The sequence below is a fragment of the Chelonia mydas genome, chromosome 1 (genome assembly GCF_015237465.2).
Source record: "Chelonia mydas isolate rCheMyd1 chromosome 1, rCheMyd1.pri.v2, whole genome shotgun sequence".
NCBI classification, from domain to species: domain Eukaryota; kingdom Metazoa; phylum Chordata; order Testudines; family Cheloniidae; genus Chelonia; species Chelonia mydas.
In genome coordinates this window covers 305,199,563-305,224,831 of record NC_057849.1, presented here as the reverse complement: position 1 = coordinate 305,224,831, position 25,269 = coordinate 305,199,563, and the positions used below count along the sequence as shown (strand labels likewise).

Genomic DNA, 25,269 nt, shown 5'->3' with positions numbered 1-25,269 from the left:
TTTATATTGTTTTGTGCATATATATTTAAGAATTAATCCATTTTTATGAACTCTAGATGCCTCATTGCCTCAGCTGTCTTGGAGATACCTGACCAGATTAATAGATATGTAAATGTACTTACATCAACATAGTTGGCATTGATGTAATCAGTCACTCTTCCATCTTTTTCTGCAAGTTGTGCAAGTTTAACCCTACTATGATCATCTGCAATAAAACAAGTCAAAATAACACAGCACTCTAGCAAGCGTGGTTCCTTTTCTTTAGGAAACCTTTTACAGTGAGAGACGTTAATTGGATTTTAGAATATTTATATGGGAAGTACAACAACAATATGCAAGTATTCTGTGCTTAAATATGAATCACATTCAAAATTTCAGCTGGAGAAATGCTAACTAACATCTGGGATTTGGGTTGGGAAATAATCAAACACATATCTTCTAGAGAAGGGAGAAAGTTGATCACCCTGTGAGATGCACATGTGCAACTCCCTTTGAAGCCAATGGAAGGATGTATGGCTAGATGGTCAGAGAATGTATCCCCTTAGAGACCTATCTATATTGGTTCTCATAGTGCCACACATCACTATAGTATCTGAGCACCTCTCAGGAAATAACCAGAATCACCTGAGTAGTGCTCCCGTAAAGCTTTGGATAGAAATGGGGAGAATGGGAGAGCAAATAATGCTAACCTTTGTTCTGTGAAGGTGAATCTTCAATAAGGTGAAGTGAACCTCTTTTGTTCTGTGGTGAAATTTACACCTCCCATTGCCAAATCAACTGAATTGGTCCTATTATGTATACAGCTCTGTTGCTACTGCACCTAGAACACCGTATTTAATTCTGAGTGCCTTGTTACCAGAAAAATATTGGTAGACCAGAGACAGTTCAGAAAAATAGCCACAAAAATGGTCAGGAGGCTGAAAGGACTGACATTAAAGAAAGATTAAAAGAGCTAAATATATACACACATTAGCTAAGAATTACTAGCATGATGGAGAGGGGCGAAGCAATTGGAACATGTGTCCCAGCTAACGAACCTGATTTATATTCAGTGACGGGGCACATACAACCTAAAAAACTGATAAATATATATTTCTGTGTGTGCAGCGACTACAGATCCTGGGATTCTGCAGATTGCTAAAGAGGATAAATCATCATTATTCCAGCTCAAAGATGGATTAACTTTGGTAATCAAAACATAGCTTCTTTGGCTTTATAATGGAATTGTAAGGAAGTCTCCAATTTCTTTTTTGTTTTGTCACAGAAGGCCTACATAGGTTTCACTATCAAAAGCTCAGTAGGGCAGCAGAATCTCAGAGAAATAACTTGAAAAAATATGAAAGTCTCTTCTGTTACTCACAGAACACTGCTGAACAAGACCAATAATTTTCAGACCATTGTGATTCCCCCCTCCCCGTGATAATACATAAGTGCACACTTCCCTATGTTGACCTTTAAAATACATAACCAAGCGTGTTCACTTACAAGCAACGATATTTATATATCGATTCTTATTCTTGTTGTCTGGGTGATTAGAGCTGTCTGAAGTAATACCAAGATCTACAGTACAGCTCTGGATTTCCTGAAAAGAAAATAGGCACATGCTATTTTAATAAATATTAACTTACATGCAATGTTTTAAAATGTAATAAATCAACATGAAAAACCACAACTGTATACCAAACTATCTTACAACTAGTTCTCTGCTAAAAAAAAAAAAAAAAAAAGCAGTGAAATAATTCCTTACCTTGTAAAACTCTTTCAGTGTCTAATGAGGGAATGAATGCAAAAAAAGTAAAGAAATCAAATTCCACAGCACACAACAAATGGATAGAAGTGCTTATACATATTACAATGGAAAACAATTATGGTCATGCAATATATGTGTTTATAATATAGCAACAACGTTGAATATTTCTGACATAATGCATGCAAGTAAAAGAAATGAGAAATTCTGAACTTGAAATAACTTTCATAACAAAGACTGACATCTGTATGTATCTCAGTGACTTGGCCTCAGTCAGACTCTGGACTTGCAAATACTTATGCATGAATAGTCTCATTGACAGGGCAGAGGCCTTTAGTTATTGGTCCAGGAACTGGGTTAAGTTTTACAGGCCTGCTCTTACTCTCATTGAAGTTAACTGCAAAACCTCAACTGATTTCCAAGGGAGCAGGATTGTGCATCTTTACATCTTCATGTGACTATACTCTACCAGTTTCGGGCTCTAAACTACAACCCTTATTCATACAAGTAGTCCCATTGGGCCTAACGCATGTGTAAGGGTGACCTGAATGAGTAACGGTAACATGAGCAGGCCCTTAAAAATCCATAATAGTATTCTCAGCATTTAATTCAAGTTTTTATTTTATGGAATGCTTCAATTAAATAGTAAACTCAATCTTCTATAAGGGGCACCTTATTAAACAGAAAATAAATTCCATTCATTTAAAAATAATACAATCATGGTTCCTGTAATGTTCTGGGACTCATTTTAAGGCCAAAACATCTTCCTTTTAGGCTTTCTAAAAGTTAAAAATAAGAGATGTGGTTACTAGTCATGGTTAAAGCCTAATGACCTGGTAAATTAGGTTTTAAATAGGATTTGCTTTATAGTAATAGGAATTAAAAACTGAAAAAGCTAACTTTTGTCAGCTCTGCAAAGATAATAACTTCAGTTTAGAGTCTTGCATATCTTGTTAGCTCTCCAGGAGCAGAGAGAAAGTCAGGGCACATATTCTGGGGCGTTTTATAAACCTGGAAGAACAGATAGGTAGATTGGGGTTCTCACTCCTATCTACAACTGTGCTGTAAGTAAAAATGCTGTTTTTCAACCATACAGTCTGAACAAAATGCCCTATATTGTGGTCTCTGGACAACAGTGGGAAATAGAGATGGGGGATGGTCAAGGGTCTTGTTTGTACAAGGTCTTCCTATTTGTGGTGAGACACAAACCAGACCCTTGACCAAAAAATTGAATTCTGCCAAGCCTGTCTATAGGCCATATGTGTTGAGTGTTGTCTTGTGGCCTATACAGGAAATGTTTATGGGGTAAATTAGGTGACCGTAGGAGAGTTTTCCCCTATACATTGTGAGTGGGCAGAGAAAACACAATAAAGCAGAGGGTATTTAAGAATGAATGTCCATATTTTCAAACATTTTTGATGCAATTATAACATAATAATATTTATAATAAATACAGATGATCTATTTACAATCTTAACTATGCCTCCACAAAACTTTTTGTTTGGGAATACATATAAGATTTTTAACAATAGATCTTTGATGATAGAAGTGAGATTGACTATTTCAATTTTACAGTTTTTTAGTTAGATACAGGAAATATGACTTATCAAAAGCTTGTTCATGAAATACATATGAGTATTTTATCATGCATTGAAATTCATTAGTTATATAGGGTAAAATTAATGAATTATGTGATGAAGTTAATATTTTCAATTTTGTGAAACACATAATGAATTATATGTGCTATGGGATTAATCTGAAAGTTCTCACTATCCTATACCAAGACTGTGCATCAGTACACTTGCTAATTCTAAGTCTAAGTAGATATATCTATTAATTTGTCAACAGTTACATATGTTCTTAGCTATATACACATAAGTTCATAGGTTCAAGGTACTCATGTCCATAAGTATTTACAGAATTGGTCCCAGAATCTGGATCCCATCTGACATTAAAGAATCCCTAATTCTTTATTTTCAAATTAATTTTAATCTGACATTATTTGTAGCCTTTCTTTAAAAAGAAGACATAGAGCCATACCTCAAATTCTTCAGTAAAACCATTACTTGCATGTAAGTCTGCAACATGTTTTGGAAAATGCTTTATTGGAATTGCTCCAACATCATCTTAGGGGTGGGAAAAGACAAAAAAAAAAAAAAACATTTGTGAAGGATAAGAAGCCAGAGTGATATATAACAAGCTTTATAGTTAGGCAAACTATACAAAATCCCAAAATAAAACATGCAGCATGTGTAGGAGCTTTTGGTACTTGTCTTCTTCTTAAAAATCACAACCCATCTCTAACACTATTTAAATGATGCATAATAATGGTGCTGTCTACAAATTTTGCAAAGGCCCTGTGAAATAAGGCATACAAGTTCCCCATCCAGCTCTTTTTCCACCTTTGAAGATTCTCTCTTTTTCTCATGTCTGCATGCCCACGATACCTCCACAAACAAGGGGCTGATCCTGCAAAATGCTGAGCCGGTAAATTGAAGAGTGCTCTCAGCACTCACTGAAGTGAAAGAGAGTCGAGAGTTTCAGCTATTTGCTGAAGCAGGTCCAAAGTGAGGCAGTCGGAGTAGAGTTCTTTAGTAATGTTGACAGAGAGCAGAGAAGGAATTACTGGGTTCTGGAGTCAGAATGCTCTGTGTTGAGTGGTATTAAACTGGGTGTATGGGGCCAGCTGTAGGGGCCCCGGACTAGGAAATTAAGCCAGCATCATGCCAACAAGACTGTGTTAATTACGGCATGTGTATCAGCTTGAGTGTCAAAAGTAACTTTTACTCTCTCTCTTTCACTCACAATGAATCATTTGTGCAAGCAAATTTTCTTTATTTGTTGTACATCTATAAGTTTCTGTGGTTGTAATTACTGGCAATAATTTTGTGTCTCATCCTGAGAAGTGTTGAGCATCTCTAATCTCTCAGGATCAGGGACTGATAGTGCAATTCTTAACCAAGGCTTTTTTTCTCAGAGGTAACTCTTATTACCATTAATGGGAATTACACACACCAGGAAAACTTTCTGGATACCACAAATAAAATATTTACACTGTTGTGAGTTGCTTTACACATAAATATGACAAATTGATATTGATGGGTATTTCAGTTTGCATTTAACATGCTGTAATCAGAATTCTCAGGCTGATATTTTTATTTGAGAAACTCTCTTTCATACTTTATGTAAATACAGAAAAACAGTTATGTGCAAAATATTCATTAAGGATCATGTAACAAACCTTCAAGGATTTTTAATCTGCAGGTCCCCAAAGAAATATGCTTTGTAAATAACATCATCTGTTCTGTTAATTAATTGTTAAAGGGCCACATTATTTTAACTAGTTTTGGCTCTAAAGTGGAGAGATCTTTTTTTTTCCATGGAAAGCCTTCCATAGATTAAACATACGACTATTTCACAATAGCAATTTCATAACTGTATGATATGACAAGGAAACATCAATTACATTGCATAAGGAACAGCTATTTACATCAACAGATGTTCATCATTTAGGACACCCAATATTTTTAGGCTTCAGTTACCAGGGATTTGTTGATTTGTATTGAGATCCATCTGCTCTTTCCCTTACATGAATGGACATGAATACTAAAACCGAATTAGGCAGGCAAGCCTAAGAAAAACACAAATGTGTAATACCACCTTCACACCTAGGAGAAGGGTTCTGGCATGAAGTATGTTTTCCAATGAGCTCAGAACACAGAAACAAGCACCAATATCCATCCACACACACACACACACACACACACACAATATTGTTAAAGCTTCCTTCAGATAAGGTTTGACCATGCATTAACTGAATTCAGTAGCAAAACTCCCATTGACTACAATGAGCATAAGATCAAACCTTAAAAGTGTTCTAAAAATATTGCCCATTTATGACCATGACCACAGAGACCCTGAGGAGGGAAGAGGGGTATTTTTAAAGTGGTAACAAGACTGGCAAATGCCAACCAGGCCTCCTATCTACTGTGTGTAAACAAATATTTGCAGCATTCCTGGAGCACGGAAACCTCTTGATCTTAAAACAAAGCAGGCTCAGAAACAAACAACTCAATCCCTACTGCTCCTGTGGCATCTTGCCCTCAGGGCTGCTTTAGCTATAGATGCGCAATAGCTGGGGAGGGAAGGGCAACGCTGGGGCCATGGACAGTAAAGGAGAAAGGAGGTTGCTTGCACTTGTTTTTTATGGGCAGTGCTGAGCTGGCCCCCAGCTAGTTCTGGCTAGAGGAGTAGGTCTTATCATTATTTGGCTAGTCCCCAAGTCCCACCCCAACAATCCAGAGTGGCCTGATTCATGCTACAGATCTCTAGGGCACGTTCTGTACATCTGGCATGTGGATCTCCCATGGATGCTAATGAGAATGCACAGAAGTAATAAAGAGTAAGTAATAGAAATGGATGGTGTTTGCATTCAGTTATAATAAAAATAATACTTAGCAGTTGCATAGTGCTTTTCCTGCTCAAACCACTTTACCTACATTAGACTCATATGAGCCTTTCACATACTGTATATTGAGTAGCCTTATATAATATGTCAATAGTTCTAAAAATACAATGATTTTAGAAAACATGTGCATTAGGAAATCTAAAACTTGCTCACTTAAAATCTATCACACAACAAGGTAAGTCAGAATTATTTCTACAATCTTTAGAAGTTTTCCACAAAAAGTTCTGTCTATTTTTGTCAATTTAAAAGGTTCTTTTCACCTGTTTTAAATTAACATTCATTACTATTTTTAGTAAATAAAATCCCCAATACCAAAACACATACATGAATTACACAAAAACAACTGCAGATGCAATTCTCCCCATGACAGTGGAACGTTATATTTCCTGTAAAAACAAATGGCACAATGACACTGCAGTACAGTTATTGACTTGGAACGGAAACAGCCTTTCATGAACTACTCTAACAAGGCATGACAATGGCTAACCCAAAGTAAATAAACAAAACAAACAAAAATGGAACTTCCGCATGACATTCAGTCTAAAATCACTCTAGAGAATTGTTTGAATTTCTGGAGATATACCTATTAGTTTTGTGATTAACTATTTAAAATATGATGTTCCTCATGTTCACAGCTGTCACTTGGCTTAGAGGGAACACTTTAAAAATGTCTACTTTTCAGTTTCAAATAGTAATCAAATGCTTGAGATTTAATAAATAATATGTATTTATTCGTTACCTATATGTGGCAGATTTTGTGCCCTTTACTCACTGTGAGTAGTGTCTTACTCCCCAGTAATGACATTGTTTTCAGTGGCACTACTTATGTAGTGAGGTACAGAATATGGGTCACAGATTTTTGTAGAAAGTTTTATTCAGCACATCGCCCAAGCAGCCTCTATCAGAGGGGGTCTTAAAGAGCCCTGGCTGTAAGTTAAAGGTACTTTATTCCTGCAGAACATTCAGGTGAGCCTAGTGACAGTAGCATTGTCTGACTCCCCGGAGGGTGTCTCCCCCACTCAGGTGCAGCTGTCTCCATGAATACAAAGGGGTGCAAAAAAATCTCAAACTCTAACATTTCCAAGCGGTGAATCGAACCATGTTTATAGCTATTGGACTGTGCATGAGGAATGGTTATTGACCCAAAAGCCATTTGCCAGATCATCCTGTTTAATGACAGTACACTTTAATAAAAAGAACAGGAGTACTTGTGGCACCTTAGAGACTAACAAATTTATTAGAGCATAAGCTTTCGTGAGCTACAGCTCACTTCATCGGATGCATAGAATGGAATGTATAATAAGAAGATATATATATATTCATACAGATAAGTTGGAAGTTGCCATACAAACTGTGAGAGGCTAATTAGTTTTATCAGCAGGAGAAAAAATTTTTGTAGTGATAATCAAGATGGCCAATTTAGACAGTTTAAAGTATTAAATATTCAAGTACACTTTAATATTCACCACATTTTTTCAATGACAAACAATAATTCATAAAATATTTCAAAACAAATTACCTAAAACTGGGAAGACTGGTGCTGAGGGAGTGGAAATCACTCTAGGTGATGTGTTATCTTCTAAATAAAAGTGAGCAGTCTGGAAGCATTTCCTAAAGAAAAAAATCATATTTAAATATAGCAAATATAACATGTTTTCTGAGATGTCTTCTTGGAATATTGGCAATATGATAAAAAAAATTAAACATCTGAGAACCTCTTGTAAGGAATATTGAAATGCATCTGTTAAAATATAAATATTCACTGTAAGCACCACTATATTGCACTAATAACATTATGCCTACAATTTACGACACCACATACCTGCACATTAGCCCAGAAGATCAAATAGTTTATGCTACTTTTACCTGTACCAGAGGCAGAAGATCGAGCAGACATCAGCCATAGTGAGAGCCAAGAGAGTGTGAATCTGCACCTGGAACCACTGTAGATGCCATACAGTAACTTTCAAGTGTAATGAAATTCCATTGCCCTATTCACTCATCCAGATCCACATGATTCTACTCCTTTCGTATTCTAGGTACTGTACTACTCCAAAGCTGGAATCATGCGTGAAACCACTTTCACTGAGAGACCTTTCCTACCACAGGTACTGAATTCAATAAAAGGTAATATGCTGTGTAGAAAACAAAACAGAGGCTCACGGTTCTGTTATAACTCGAGGGGGGGGGGAATTGCTTCTTAATGTAGCCATCACACTGAGCACATCTTAACCAAGGAAGTCATCATGATGCAGATAGCTGAAAGCAGGGGAGTTTATGATTCCAACAGATGCTAGCCGTGTTGCAGAGGGGTTTAAGGATGAATACTAATAGAATCAACCTTAACTATGGCCCACAATGTTACTTGTGTCTATTTCCATACCCCAGCTGTGAAGAGAATATGGGTAGCATCTGCTAAGAGTATAAAACAAGCTATTCAAAAGAGTAAATAACCAACTGCTGCTTTAAGCACTGCACACCCTCCTTAATTAAAAAACTCACCAGATAATTAAACTTGCTAATAACATTCTTTGCTGTGGGTCATTTAATCTATTTGAAACGTTACTCACAAGTGGTTAACTTTAAAAAGAGATACCTGTTTCAGGGAAAATATTAATCTCATTTTATGTTTATGAATTTCCATTTGCTGAAAGCCATTGGCTAAAATGGTTTTAGAGTCTTTTGCCATTTTGTGAGGTTATTGTTATTCTAAATTCTACTTCCATATAATAGTTTCTCCAAATTAATAGCATTGCACAGAGGAAATATACCTTATAATTAACCTGTGTGATGGTATAATGAAAAACAGTTATATCCAGCTTTTGTATGTTAAAACAGGAGCTCCACTTGCCAGAACTCAGTCCCTCTTACTATCACCCAATTTTATGAGACCTATTAAGAAAAAAATTTTCGGAGAGAAAATTCTGGGTTTACGTAGGGGTAGATTTGAAGGTGAATCAGTGGATAATGAACTGGGGTAAAGACAGTAGATTCTGCTGTGGGTTAGGAGACCTCTGCCAGGAAAAAATGCTACTTCTTCTCCATCTTCTACCTCAGTCATCTCTCCCCTCACTAGGCCATTCATGACACTGCAGTTAGCTATCTACTTTTCCTGCCGCTCTGATAACATAGCCCTCCCTTTTGCTTCAGTTCCCAAATTCCTCCATTATTTTCCTATCCCATTCCTCAGTAATTTCAATCTCCTTGATTTTAGCTTCATGGCTGTCCATACAGTGGTCCCTGCTTACATGTGGCTTTCATTTCACCCCATCCCCAGCCTGGTGAATGTATTTACACTGATTTCATGAAGATGCACCCATTGCTCTACACTTTGCCCATCTCTCAAACTTTATTCTGTGCTCTTTATTTCCCATGCTGCTCCCTATTCCTGCTCCATTCTGAAAACAGCCTATGTGCAGAGCTGAGGACTCCCCTGGTGAACAAAGCTCTGAAGAACCTTACCTATGATGACAAGCTAAAGAACATAAGACTATTCAGTATAGAGAAGAAGAGGCTGTGGAGATGTTAGCATTCTCTAGAAAAACATAAATATAGACCACAGACACTTGGGTGAGAACTGTTTCAACTAAGCATTTGGGAAATATGTAGACACTCCTGGAATGATTTTTTTTTTTTATTCCTTCAAACCGTAATCAGTGTCTGAATTTTTTTGTCCCTATAGCTCCTGACAGATTCCCCTCTATGATTCTAGTGGGGTAAAAGGATAGTTACATGAACAACAAAATCATAGAGTATTAAAGGAGGTTGAGGATACAGAAGGGAGATTCACGTGACAGCCAAACTTGGGGCCAAGAAGGAATTTTCCCTCAAGGAATATCTGCAAGAGCCTTGGAGGATTTTTGGCCATCCACAGGAGTCTTGAGCAGGGATTATCCATTATGTACTTACTTTATTTTGATTTAGACAAATTAAAGGTGCCTGTACACAGGCTCTGAGCACCCTGCCACTGACTTAAACTACAACATGAAATATAAATCTCAGTCCCCCTTCTACTAAGAAGCAGCTCTTAATCAAATACTAGCACCCCCGCGATAGCCGATAACTCAATCCACTATCTTTCTTCAGAGGCTGGGTAAAAAATGTGGGTGCTGCAGTGTGACCTGACAGTCAACTTAATGGAAGAAGATCTTAGCTATTTTGAATCAGAATCAAGAGGGCATCCCAGAGCCTGCTGGAGAACACCCTGGCAGCCACCTCTGCTTTAATATACTGTATTGAGAGATATCTAGCACCAGTGCCCTCATTGACTGCAACTCCATCTGTTTATCACAGTGAGATAGACGGTGTGTCAGGTAGGCTGCTCCCAGGCCCAAGTGTTGGTGCTCAGCACCTGCTGCAAATCAGGCTCATTTAAGATGTCTCAAGGAGGGCACCCCAAAAATAAGGCACCAAAAATCACTAGTTATTTTTAAACATCCTGGCCTGATACTCAGGCCGTTGTGCATTTTAACAGGGTGTGCTTATTTAAAATACATGAACAAATAAAAATAACAAAAGGAAAATCTAAAAAGCTTGACGCCATTGTTTCTAAAGATCTTGTTCCATTAAGTGTATACAGTCACATTACAGTGTTTTGTCACATTTCTGCATGAAAAAGTTTAAATTGGAAAAGATTTGTGTAATGATTTTCACATCTAAAACATGCTTTAAAGCATTCTAGTAACATACTGTGTGTTAATTATCCCTTGTAGCCTCAAGTAAATTATACCCTAAAACATCTGGGAGAAAAAAATTCAAAGCACACTACTTAATCTAGAACAAGATTCAGACTAAGTATTCCATCTGCTCTGCATCAGCAGTGAAAGCCTTCATGACTAAGCTAAGTGTTGATAGCCATGTCACTTCCTGATTACCACTCATCTTTAATGAAAAATGTGATGACTGTTTTAAACTTGCAGGCAAAAGTCCCATCAATCAATGTTAACCTCATTATTTAATTTACACCTTTTTACCTCAGGATTTTGATCCCATACCTAAAACTGTGTAATTCATAATTCAGACACTGCACTTCTTAGCACATTCAGTTAAAACCCAAGACGGTATTAAAGATGTTGTAATAATTAAAGAGGCTATAGCAGGAGCGTAAGACAAGCAGCAGCACATTAAACTGCCCTGAAGAAACTAGAGCTGAGTGAATAGTTTAAAAAGAACAGTTTAGGGCAAGACTGTGACTTGGACTCTTTATCAGGGGCTTACGGGGGAGTAACAACCCCTCCACCCACCCTTTCACCCCTCTGTAGGTATGCATAGACCTTGGATCTGGGCATGCAGGAATAAGTAGGTGCTGTGTGCCTATTATTCCTTCCCTTCCGCTGAAGGCAGGGAGCAGACAGAGCCTTGGCTCTAACCTCCAACAGCTGGTCAAGTGCAGCTCAGCTGGCAAGGATGGTGGTGTAATTTGCTGCTGGTGTAGGATAGGGAAACTTTCATTTTTCAGAACTGGGATTTTTTTTCACCCAGTGACCCTAAAATACAAATTCCATTCACCAAAGCAGAACGCCATCAATAATGAAATCTGGGCCCAGAGCATCAGACATGAACTCAACAGAACCAGCAGATTCAAGCATTCCCAGTGAAGCTCTGAATCTTCTATCTGTTTTCTTGGTTTCATGTATTCTATTTTTGGATGAAAAATCCTCCCAAAGGCTGTACAAAACAATGTATCCAAAGGGATAAGGCTGTGAAATAAATAAAAGGATCTCTTTGCCTACTTCACTGTAAACCTAGACCGTCGAAGAGAAAAGACAATGATATTGACTGGAAACTCATTGCCTGAGTTACAAGAGGCCTTGAACGACCAAACTAGAGGGGGCAAAATTATACATTTTTATTTCATATATGGAATCTGAATAAAAAATATTAGAAAACATCAGAATTAAAAGTTGCCATTTCTGCCAGTCAAGACAACTTTTCATCATGAAAAGAGTGAACCTCTGTCTCATGAAATAGTCAAGAGTTGTTGTGAATTTCTCCAGGTGGAAGTTCAAGAATTCTTTACTAAGAACAGAGTTAAACTGCTAAGTTAGTTTTCTGCTGGCCACAACTGCTGTTTGTTTTTACAAACAATTTGAGGGGAGAGCAAAATAATTTCTGCATTTTTACATGAATCTGGTAAACAGGTATTTGTCAGCTTTGCCAGGGATGATTCTTTTTGACTCATCTTCAAACCAAAGACCTCCACTGAGTAGCTGGACTATCATTTTTTGTGAACACTGTTGTAAATAAGCATACAGAGATAAGTTTCTTGCAAGTTTAAGTATTTGATGAGCAATTTGGCCCACAAAAAATAAAAAAGGCTCATATTGGGTATCAACTATCAGCTTAAAACCAACTAAAGCTGAGCACGAGAATTGCTCTGTTAGGGATTCAGTTGTATTATTCTGTTCTTCCTATAGAACATTTTGCAAGTACAAAGAAAATAAAATTGTCCTATAAAGTTAATGTCCTAATTTTCCATTGACTTTAAAAAGAGCTGTGGGTGCTCAGCACCTTTGAAAATCAGGCCACAAAGTCCAAATTACACTACATGATATTTAGATTTCATTCCTTTTAAAAACATAGAAAATACGTTACAGGCTTCAGCATAAGGTCAACAAAATTTTCTCTTGAAGATTAACAAAAAAGAGCTCCATATTTTATTTTGTAATACATGGGAAATACACAAAGGATTAAATTAAACATCTAAAAGATATTACTGCTAACGGGATCTTTGCTATATTTTGAAAGACTGGGTTTCAAAATTGTGCCTTCTCTGAGAAAGAATACCAAATGAACACAATGTCATTTGACAAGAACAAGCTCATAACATGTGTAGGATTACTAAAACTACACCATGCAATCCGGGTCTTAAAGTGTATGGCATTGTTTTCTTTTGTAAACAGGAAAGATTTCGAATACCATTTAGCTTTAAAGATAAAGCCTTTTGAAGATGAATATGAACATTCATGTTGGACAATGTGAAACTAAGAGAAGCCTGTCAGTAAAATGAAGGAGAGTTAACCATAAATCCCCATGGTAGAATTCATAATCAACTGACTAGAAGTAATCTAGAAATGAGTTGTGCAATTCTTCTGGACATTAACTGATTCCTTTCCAAGACTCACTCTGAAGATGAAATATTTTAAAAACATCATTTTTCATACACCTGCTCTAATACTGTCAAAGGCTGGACTGCTAGTTACCATAGTAGCTTGGGAGACTTGCGTTCAATTCCCTGCTCCACCACATAGTTCCTGTGGGACCTCAAGCAAGTCACGTAGTCCCTCAGTTCCCTATCTGTAAAATGGGAACAATAGCACTTCCTTACCTCACTGCATCGTTGTGAGGCACAATCTATTAAAGACTGTGAGATGCTGAGATACTACAATGATAGAGGCCAGATACATATATGAGATAGATCGATAGATCGATAGATAGATAGATGATAGATAATAGTATTGTGTCATTATGCCTGAATTTATTCATTTTGTATTTGTTTTACACTTGTCATGCAGCTTCTTTGTTGAGTGATATTTTGACATGACAGTCTATTAGAATATAACACTATCACTTTATACCTTTATCAGGACATTTTAGAGATGGCTTAACTAGTGGTGTGCACATGAGTGAAACTAGATGTAACTCACATGCATAATAAGTGGAAGAGGGTGGCTATAGGAAAAGAACCAACAGGAGAATGTAGAGAGGTGTAAAATGTAGCAGGTCCCCTGTGCTTTACCTGACACCTTACATTCTCTGTTGGCTGTTGTTACAACTCCACCCTCCCATATCCTTGATATGTAACCTACAGCCATTTGCACACATTTGTGCAGATTTGGACCCACATGTACCTTACATTTATTATTTACATCACTTCTGAATTTATCCCCAATTGTTTAAATTTCCATGGATTCACATTATTTAAAAGACAGTAACACAGATAATATAAAAGGAGTACTTGTGGCACCTTAGAGACTAACAAATTTATTTGAGCATAAGCTTTTGTGAGCTACTGCTCACTTCATCGGATGCATGCATGATAATATATCAGCCATGGAATGCCCTCCTTCTCCTTTGTACCGCTAACATCTATCTTCACTCCACTTCAGTCCCTCCCTTTAGACTTCCTTTTCCCAGGTGCATATCAATGATAATACAAGATAAAGAAAAAGCTGACGCACCCTCCAAAAGACACAATGGGCAGATTCAATCCTGAGCTACACTGACAGAGAAAGTTCTTTGGTGGCAGAAAATCCATCTGACAGAGGGTGGGTTTAGAATGATGCGCAGTGCCTGTAGCTCCCCCTCTGCTATAAAGCTCAGAATGGCTGGTACTGGCCAGGGAGGGCCAGGAGACACACTGGCAGGGCAACCATGAGGTCCTATTGGAATCAAGAATTATGCTCTGCCAGTCAAACCCTCGAGGGAAAGGTGGTGGTGCAAATACTGACTTCCTTCCCCTGGGGATGGATTCCCACCCCCAGACACAATGGCCCAGGCTGGCCAAACTGGCCCAATATCTCTATTTGCTCACACCTTTATCTTCTGTGTAAAGATGGTAAAAAAAAAATGCTCAAGTTTTTTTTTAAATTTCAACAAAAATTTTTAAGGATTTTTTTGTGTGTGCTGTTTTCTGACCAACTTTGAGAATCGCTTGAATTTTTCAAAAAATTCAAACTTTTTTGGTGATTTTTTTCCAAAAAACTGTTTACATTTTTTACACAGCTCTACTCCTGTGTCATGTTTTATGTTTGCTTGGACCTAGCAGAATAGGGCCTATGACAAAGTGGGAATTTTCTGTCATATTTTTATTAAATCTGTGTGTGCCTCAGTTTCCCCCTATACTTTGCATTGGTACCCAGTGAGAGGGAAAATGATTAAGTTTACTCTCAGGACAGGCAAAGAGACATAGGTCTGTGTGTCATCTCCCTGTCTGGGTGCAATGAATGGAGTCATTAAGGAACTGGTTGAAACTGACCCAGGCCAACAAGGCGTCTAGAGAGACAACAGACGCTCCAGTGACTTATAGATTAAAGCTATCAGTAGCGAAGCTGAGCAGAGACCCCAGCTCAAGAACAAAGGACTGAGAGGTGTAAATTAGGGGAATAAGCGTGGGCTCTGAAAGAAGCTTGAGCTCTCTCACCTGCGAACTGACAAAGGAAGGATATCAGAGAGAGACACAGAGTCTGAAAACAGAGTTCACTACACGTTGGTGAATTGCTCTGGGCTGACCAGAATGGACTAGGCATTAACCTTTATTTCTCTATGCCAGTGGTCCCCAGACTTTTGAGGGTCACGCCCCCCCTTGTCCCTGTCCACTCACCCCCACCTCCCTGGAACTGGGAGTGGGGCTGCGGCTCTGGAGCGGGGGCGGGGAGAGGACTGGACATACAGACAGTGGTAAGGGGGCTGAGGCTGGGGCTGCAGATGGGGGTGGGTCTGGAACCGGGAGCAGGGCAGCCAGAAGCCAAAGCTGGGGGTGGGAGCAGAGCCGCAGGTGGGCTGCGGTAGGGGCTGGCAGCCTCACCTGTGGCCAAGTGCATCTCCTCTCTCAGCCTTAGCCCCAGGCCGGGAATGGAGCCACGGCCAGCAGCAGCGGCTGGCTGGTGCAGGGCTGGCAGCAGAGCTGCACTGAGGCTAGGGACAGTGCCAGGAGCCAGGGACGCAGCTGGGGACAGGGCCGGAACAGAGCTGGGGACAGGGAGGGGCTGAGTGGCACTCAGTCCCCGCCCCCATGGGGTCTGGCCTGGTCCCTGCCGTGTCCTCCCCCAACCCCGGAGGTTCCTCTGCACCCCACACTTTGGGGACTTCTGCTCTATGCTAACCTAAGGACTGTTAATGCTACTACACTCCAGATGACTAATAAACCCTGCTCTTTTGAAAACATTGCTTGAGTGTCACTGTGTGAGGTGCATTAGTTCCTGAAGAATCTCGAACCAGGGGTCTATCTCAGTTGGATTCGCTGAGCAGAGCTCATGGTGTGAAGCAGGAGTGCTGAAGCCCCAGAGGATTAGTCTTGGAAGGTGTTGAGGCTGCATGGCCTACCTTGAAGGAAGAGTGAGACTCCTTAGGTGTCTGGCACATTGAAAAGTTCCTCCAAGAGACTGTTCAAAAGCTGGGGGGCATAGCGTTAATCCTGTGAGTCCATGACAGGACACTATTAATAACTGGGATGTTTTGGCACGATCACAATATAAATAATAACCTGGGATCAGACAGCTCAGAACCACAGTATAACAGGAGGCTTTGGGGGAGGAAATCTCTGCAAGGGAATTTCTCCCTAATTGTCCCAGGGAATAGGCCATGGAGCCTCTGGAACTAGAGGACTACCAGCATGCTGCATGGATCTTGGGGGATCCACGGGAGGGCAGGGCTATCCTCCTGAAGACCTCTGTCTCCTCACTCAGTTTGGCCCACAGAAAACCTTGTGTACAATGGAGCCATGCTTCAAGGTGGCTGAGCTAAGCATAAACAGACTAAGCTTAGGGCCCTAAGCAGCTCAAGGGGCCCCTGATTTAGTATTACCCCCAAAATACCATTAATGTAATTTAACATGGACTTTTTAACAAGTGCATTAGTATGTGTTATGTTGGCTTTTATTTTGGTTTGTGAAAATGATGCAATTCATATTTTTAAGAGGTGCGGGGTAAAAGGGACTCCAAAACATTCCTGCTCAGGAACTCTAATGGGCTAGCACTGCCTCTGGCTATTAGGGAATCCCCTAGTTATGACTCTTGTTTTCTGTGGAATCCCCACTGGGCCAGAGGAGCACAAAGTGCAGACCCAGCATCTGCTAACCTTTCCACTTCATATGGGACAGTGGAACTCTGTGTGCTAGAGAAAGAGAAAAGGTTCCAGTCCTGGTCACCTGTTGTACTGTTGGCCTAATGTAGGATCTGTGCTTGCATGGAAGACCCTTAGGTTAGGACCTGTAACTTCCTCTGCTTTGTATGCTTCCTTCCATGCTGATGGTGCTCCGTAAGTAATTTTAAAAAACAGAAAAAAATAGCCATGTAAAAAAATAAATATATTACTATACACTTAGCTTCACTGCATTTTAATAGGAGTTAAGAGCTAATCCCGCAGTCCTTTACAAAGTTCCCACTGACATCAAGAACTCCAGGATCGGGTACTAAATTTATAAATCCCCTACAGATACATTTCTGGTACAAGTGGAAAAGGAAGCTGTGATGTTTAATTTTGTTTTTCCTATATCATTTAATTCCTAAAGGTAAACAAACAATCACATCAATTATTTGTTTTTTAAAATCTCTTGATATGCAAGTGAACATTTTAATAGCTTACCAAAAATGGGTACTACTGCAATACAAATAAATAATAATAATAATATCTGTTAGAAAGTCAGGATCCAGTTTGATCTCTTGCAAATCTTCAGTAATGCCAATTATATTTTTCTAATCAGGACAAAATCTATGCTTTGTAGAACTGCAAAAATAAATAACTTACCTCCAGTATATGAGAATACCCACAAGAATCACTAGACAGATAAAAGTCAGAGCTGATACGACCACAAGTGGTATAACTGTCTTCTTCTCTGATTCCAGACTCTCAGCTAGACCAATACGAGACTCATGGCTACTATTACTTGCCTCTGTAGTCAGAGAAAATTGAAATAATCCATATTTAAATGTCAACAAAAAGCACAGCATAACTGAACGTGTTTATAAGAGCCTTAGGTAATGTCACTTACCGTTCTAATTTTTACTGTGTAGCAGAAAACATACATATTTGCAAACCAGTTTAAAGAAAATAAGCAGACAGAAAGTATAGCAAAGTATCAGAGTTTTTGCAACACAGCATCCCAGCAGGGTAGAACTTCTTTGTAAAAATGCAGATTGTTGTTAAAATATAATTTCAAGAAGAAAATGTTTCATTTTAAATTTCAATTAGCAGACACTCAGTGCTTCAAGGGATCTGAGTATATAATATTGAAGTGTTTAAAGATAGCTTTCATATGATATTTTTACTCATGTAATGCAAAACATTGTTCTTTTGATCAATAAATATAAATGGACAATGTTCTTAACATAGCAAATAGCTACATGACTGCTAAATTGCAACTGAAATTGCAATATTTTAATATTTTGTCAGTTCTGTAAATTTGGCCTAGCGGTTCATGAGAGAAATCCTGCTTCCACTGAAGTCAATTCAATTGAGCCAAATTTCACTCCTGACTTGGCTTTTTACAGAGAATCAAATTATTGTATATAAATAGATACATGTTATGGATCTCACAAGTTTCTATTAGCCTTGTATTACCAGATGCCTGAAATGCTCAGGCCCAGGAGTGCATTAAGATTTCAAAATATATTTTTAGTATTTTATTAAAATAAAAGAACATACTAAAGGGATTGGCCCTGCAACCCTTTCTCAGGTCAACCGTTAAACTTGAAGTCAATGGGATGTCTCACAATAGTTAGGATTGTTGGTTTTGTCCCAAATGACAGTTTTTCTAGAGAATGTCATTCACCCATATCAATGTCTATGATCTTTACATTAGTATCACTGCAAATGAAAAGGTATTTCACAGTTGTTGGAATTAAAGCCCCAATATTTCAAAGAGCAGTGCATGGGCAGACCCCTGTGCCCATGCTGAACCCCAAGTCAATGGGGGCAGGAATCTGCCTGTGTGGAGTCAATTGCAGGTTTTGGGCCTAAGGGAGTAATTCTACAGTTCTACTTGAACAAAACTGCCCTTAGATGGAGAGTTAATGGGATTTTTGTCTTAGTAAGGACGTCAGGAGCTACTTTCTGAAATGCACAATACTAGAGCTGCTTGGAAATTTGTCTATGAAACAGTTTTCCACTGAAAAATGGTGTTTCATCAAATCTGTACCTTTTTGCAAAACCCTTGATGATTTTGACAGAATTTTGTTTCAACTTGGGGGAAAATATGTCAACATCATTGGAACAGAACGTTCTGATTTTTCATTTCAAAACATCTTTTTGTTTACATTTTTTTATTTTATTTTAAAAATAGATTGAAAAAATTAAAAAGATCAAAATTGAAACATTTCAAAATTTCAATAGATTTAAAGGCCACAAAGAGCCATTGTGATCACCTACTCTGACTCTCTGTATAACACAGGCCATTGAACTTCCCCCAAATAATTCTTAGAGCGCAGTTTTTAGAAAAACATCCAATTTCAATTTAAAAATTGTCAGTCATGGAGAATCCACCACAATCCTTGGTAAATTGTTCCAAAGCTTAATTCTCTCAGCATTAAAATTTTACATCCTATTTTTAGTCTAAATTTGTCGAGCTTCGTCTTCCAGCCATTGGATTGTATTATAGAATCCTAGAATCATAGGACTAGGAAGGACCTCGAGAGGTCATCTAGTCCAGTTCCCTTTACTCATGGCAGGACTAAGTATTATCTAGACCATCCCTGACAGGTGTTTGTGTAACTTGCTCTTTAAAATCTCCAATGACGGAGATTCCACAACCTCCCTAGGCCATTTAATTCAGTGCTTAACCACCCTGACAGTTAGGAAGTTTTTCCTAATGTCCAACCTAAACTGCTCTTGCTGCAATTTCAGCCCATTGCTTCTTATCCTATCCTCAGAGGTTAATGAGAACAATTTACCTCCCTCCTCCTTGTAACAACCTTTCTGTACTTGGAAACTTTTATCATGTCCTTTCTCAATCTTTTCTTCTCCAGACTAAACAAACCCAATTTTTTCAATCTTCCTTCTTAGGTCATGTTTTCTAGAACTTTAATTATTTTTGTTGCTCTTCTCTGGACTCTCTCCAATTTGTCCACATCTTTCCTGAAATGTGGCACCCAGAACTGGACATAATACTCCAGTTGAGGCCTAATCAGTGCAGAGTAGAGTGGAAGAATTATTTCTCATGTCTTGCTAACAACACTCCTGCTAATACATCCCAGAATGATGTTTGCTTTTTTTGCAACAGTATTACACTGTTGACTCATATTTAGCTTGTGATCCACTATGACCCCCCAGAGGCCTGTCTGCAGTACTCCTTCCTGGGCAGTCGTTTCCCATTTTGTTTGTGTGCTACTTATTGTCCCTTCCTAAGTGGAGTACTTTGCATTTGTCCTTATTGAATTTCATCCTGTTTACTTCAGACCATTTCTCCAGTTTGTCCAGATCATTTTTAATTTTAATTCTACCCTCCAAAGCACTTGCAACCCCTCTCATCTTGGTATCATCCACAAACTTTATAAGTGTACTCTCTATTCCATTATCTTAATCACTGATGAAGATATTGAACAGAACTAGAGCCAGAACCGATTCCTGTGGGACCCCACTCGATATGCTCTTCCAGCTTGACTGTGAACCCCTGATAACTACTCTCTGGGAACAGTTTTCCAACCAGTTATGCACCCATTTTACAGTAGCTCGATCTAGATTAAATTTTTCTAGTTTGTTTATGAGAAGCTCATGCAAGACATTATCAAATGCCTTACTAAAGTCAAGAGTCTATCACAGCTACCGCTTCCCCCCTATTCACAAGGCTTGTTACCCCATGAAAGAAAGCTTTTAGGTTGAGTTTGACATGATTTGTTCTTGATAAATTCATGCTGACTCGTTACTTATCACCTTATAATCTTCTAGGTGTTTGCAAATCGATTGCTTAATTATTCGCTCCATTATCTTTCTGGATATCGAAGTTAAGCTGACTGGTCTATAATTCCCTGGGTTGTCCTTATTTCCCTTTTTATAGATTAGCACTATATTTGCCCTTTTACAGTCTTCTGAAATCTTTCCATGACTTTTCAAAGACAATCACTAATGGCTCAAACATCTTCTCCGTCAGCTGCTGGAGTATTCTAGAACAGTGGTTCTCAAAGCCGGTCCGCCGCTTGTTCAGGGAAAGCCCCTGGCAGGCCGGACCAGTTTGTTTACCTGCTGTGTCCACAGGTTTGGCCGATTGCGGCTCCCACTGGCCTTGGTCCATCGCTCCAGGCCAATGGGGGCTGCGGGAAGCAGTGTGGGCCAAGGGACGTGCTGGCTGCCCTACCCGCAGCCCCCATTGGCCTGGAGTGGCGAACCGTGGGAGCCGCGATCAGCCGAACTTGCGGACGCAGCAGGTAAACAAACTGGTCCGGCCTGCCGGGGCTTTCCCTGAACAAGTGGCGGACCGGCTTTGAGAACCACTGTTCTAGAATGTATTTCATAAGGTGACTTGAAGACCTCTAACTTGTTTATGTAATTTTTACCTCGTTCTTTCCCCATTTTAGCCTCCGATCCTACCTCATTTTCACTGGCATTCACTATGTTAGACGTCCAGTTGTTACTAACCTTTTTGGTGAAAACTGAAACAAAAAAGTCATTTAGCACTTCTGCCTTTCCACATTTTCTGTTATTGTTTTCCCCGCCTCATTGAATAATGGGCCTATCTTGTCCTTGGTCTTCCTTTTGCTCTAATGTATTTGTAGAATGTTTTCTTGTTACCCTTTATGTCTCTGGCTAGTTTCACCTCTTTTTGTGCCTTGGCCTTTCTAATTTTTATATCTTTCGCTCCTAAATTGAAGCGCCCATTATTCAACATTTGTTCCCCATGTACATACTTAGAGACAATAATCAAGTTGGTTAAGCTGAACAGATTGAGCTCCTTGAATCTATCATTATAAGTCATATTTTCTCATCCTTACTCCTCGAGTAGTCCCACTAAAATCAAGACTGGTAGAATCTATACATTAAAACTACAAAAACAGCACCCATTTAGAAAATGTAAAGTACAAATAATACATGAATTTCACAAACATCTACTAAATGAATCACTTCAGTTGAGACAACATGTAGTTCTTTTGAAATTTCATTTAGCAAAAAAGGTTCAAAATGTTGGTTTTTTCATTTAGTTTCGGATAAAACAAAATTTTGAAATCTCAATTTTTTCTGCAGAATGTAATCTCCATTTTGACCCCAACCCTACAGAATAACAAATGGAATCTGCAAAGGCCAAACATTGAATGAATTGTCCTCTGAAAGCTATCCGCATTAGCAAAGTGATTAAAATATGTCAATGGTAAGGCAATTAGCAGGTTACTATCAGTTTCTTGAGCTCAGGGGCCTCTTTTTTATAAAGACCTCAACTTAGTTCCCAATTTTGCATGGCACAGTTTTGTTCCTATTTTTTGTTTATAGCATTTAAACATCTAAATAACTCACTTTCTGTAAATCATTTCCTGTAAATATGCAAATGCTATCAGTTGTGGTCACAACTGTAGGTGCAGAATTGCACTCACAGTATTGGAGGCTGTTTCTAAAAATCAGGGCCCAAATTTCTGGTGAATAAGATATGGGATGCACTCAAGATTTTAACTGGAACTATGTATATGCATTGGCGATCCGGATGTGGCCGTTGAGCAAAGTGCACTTATTCGACTCTGGCGGTACTCCCAGGATAGAACATGATCATATATTTTTAATTACAAGGCAGCTTAAAAATGCACCATACTTTAGTGATTTAAATTAGGGGAGTGAAAAGAATGCATCCCTTCAGCCCTATAAAGTAGTTCTTTGCCACCATCTCAGTCATTCCAAATGCTAAATCCTACTAAATCCACTAGAAAGGTCATATTAATATTATTAATATGAGTTCCTCATATATATATAATTTATATTTTAGCTGTGCATTATGCCCAGTTTACAAATTTACAGTTTGAATCTACTAATACAGACCCAGAAGTGTCCATGTGGTATTTTATAATAGAGAGATGCTTCCTCAGTGCACCACTAAAAGAAAGCATTTATACTGTATGGTGCTCATTTAAGCAGCTCAGGTTTCTTGTACTTAGCCTTCAGAGTGTGTGGCAGATTTTGGCCCATTCCTATCCCCTCCCACCCAAACCAAAGAAAGTGGGCAAAAGAACTTTAGAGACAGTGTAATTTGAAGTGAGCTAAGATAAATGTCAATATAAATAAGTAGCTAGCTCTTTACACAGTAGTTTGAATAGATTATTATGAAATCAAATCTTATGAAAATAAACTATATTATTATTTGATCACTGATTTCACAAGGAGCCAAATTCTGGTTCATGGTAAAATGGAAGTAAATTTCATATTATAACTGTCTCTGTGCTGAGCTGGCTGATTCTGAGGCAAAGTTTAGCTTGGTGCACAAGGGGCCGACGGGATGGTCAGCTGCTGATGTATAGGGTACCATTGTTCATAAGGTCCTGTCCTCTTCTCAAATTGTGTATGCAGAGTTTTTGCGAAGCTACTGCGGGGTGCACAGCAGAAACCCTGACCAAAAATAAGCATTACTTGTGGATATATGGGATTGCAGGGGACCAGTCTACATGTCATCCTTCCCCTGATTTCCACAGGAGAACGTTCCTATCATCATTGAGACCCTCTCATCTTCCTAGGTTACATCTTCAGCTCCTTTTTGGGAGGACATTTTGCTCCAGGCAGCCCACTGAATCTCCATTCCATGGGTAATTGGCAACCAGGGTGGAAGCTGCTCCTCTCTCTGCAACTGGGATATCAGGGCCTCCCCTGACACAGGGCTACAGGTGGCACAAGTTTGGTGGGCACATAGGTGGTAAGCAGAAAACTCTCATTTGGATACTGTTTTCAGAATACAGCCCTACGGTCATGAAGAGTGGCCAAACCTTACAGTTCCATTTGCCTCTTTTCCAGCCAGGCCAGGATTTGGGCTCTGTAACTATGTTTAAATTAATCAACTATTTCTTATAATTAAGACATTTATTTTTACATTCAGTGTAACTGGTGCTATTCTAAAATACCGGCACATATTAGTTTCTCAAAGCTCAATTCTTCCTGTGCTTATGCACTGTCATGTTTAGCAGCAAGAGCAACCACATTTGCTAATAGAGGTAATTAAGGGTCAGAATCTAAAATATCACACATAAGCCCCACATAACAATGAATTTTGTAAAATCTTCTACTTGGGCCTGGGCAGCATATAAATTCAAACTAACTCCATACAGGGAGATTTTCAAAAAAACATTTCAAACAAAAACATCAGTCTTTCTCTTCTACAAGAGCAACACTCATTAGCAGTAATAATTACAATTTATGTATGGTGTGAGACAGATGAACAATTCTCTGCTGTCATTAACAGGAGAATCAGAAAGCCCTCTTAATGTTCACCATCACTATTTTCCTGATTTGAATCCCAATGCAGTAAGTGGCATAACTCCTACTGATTTCAATGGTATAGGATCAAGCCCTGTGAGCCTGATCTAATGACCACAGAACTCAATGGGAAAACTCCCATTGGATTTACTGGGCTTTGGGTCAGGTCCTGTGTAATTTTCTTTTTCACCTAAAGCTAGTTCCTCCTTAATTTTGGACACGCCTTCATATCTGTGAGGCAGTTAGCCATAAATCCTGCATCATCCTTTTCACTTTGATGTTACAATCCAGTTAAAAATTCATAGTAAACCCGTTATAGCAATTTTAAAATATGAATGACATCTTGAAATTCCCCTCAAATAAATGGTTCTATTGGAAAGCTTGACAAGATGATTGCTAATTGATAAAGCAATTTTTCAGTGATGCAGATCTTATAAATGCATCTCATACTATCACTACTACTAATTAATAATAATAATATGATTTACTATTAAACAAAATATGAGTTAACAATATTTTTAAACTCACACAAACTCTCAACAAAACATTTGACTTATGTAGCTACTGAGGATTGCACTGTAATACTTGACATTTAAATTTAATACAAATGTTCATATATCATAAGGTTCTTTTGTTGTTATTGTTTTTAAATTGAAATTAAGATGTAACTGGGTAGCTATTTCTGATTAGCAGGAGAGCTCATATGAGAAACGCTCCAATTTAATTGCTGTTTCATTAAAAGACAATATAGGGAATAATTTGTTGGAAAAAACTAATGCATAGGCAAGTTCTTTAATGAGAGTGATGACTGGAAACTAAATTGTAAATATGCATTATTAGTTAAACCATGTTATACCATCCTTTTGGAGTACTGTCAAGAATCAAAGCTCTTCGTTGTTAATTGAAAGTGAGGAATTTTAAGTTTAATTACAGAAAACTATAAATAATTTATGATAACCTT

The 25,269-nt window shown here is 38.5% G+C and overlaps 1 protein-coding gene across 9 annotated transcripts in view; it reads right to left on the bottom strand.

Moving 5' to 3' along the window:
- Positions 1–25,269, bottom strand: part of PTPRZ1 (protein tyrosine phosphatase receptor type Z1) — a 193,627-nt gene that overhangs the window by 21,219 nt on the left and 147,139 nt on the right. For 5 of the 9 annotated variants that reach the window (XM_037888951.2, XM_037888954.2, XM_037888949.2 and 2 more), the window contains exons 13-18: positions 17,682–17,826; positions 7,735–7,826; positions 3,788–3,873; positions 1,748–1,768; positions 1,486–1,582; positions 123–205 (exon numbers count right to left, since the gene is read on the bottom strand). In XM_037888951.2, the coding sequence (XP_037744879.1) occupies positions 123–205; positions 1,486–1,582; positions 1,748–1,768; positions 3,788–3,873; positions 7,735–7,826; positions 17,682–17,826 (524 nt within the window). The remainder of the gene's footprint in view (positions 1–122; positions 206–1,485; positions 1,583–1,747; positions 1,769–3,787; positions 3,874–7,734; positions 7,827–17,681; positions 17,827–25,269) is intronic. The other 4 variants (XM_037888956.2, XM_037888950.2, XM_037888953.2 and 1 more) reach the window with 1 other exon arrangement.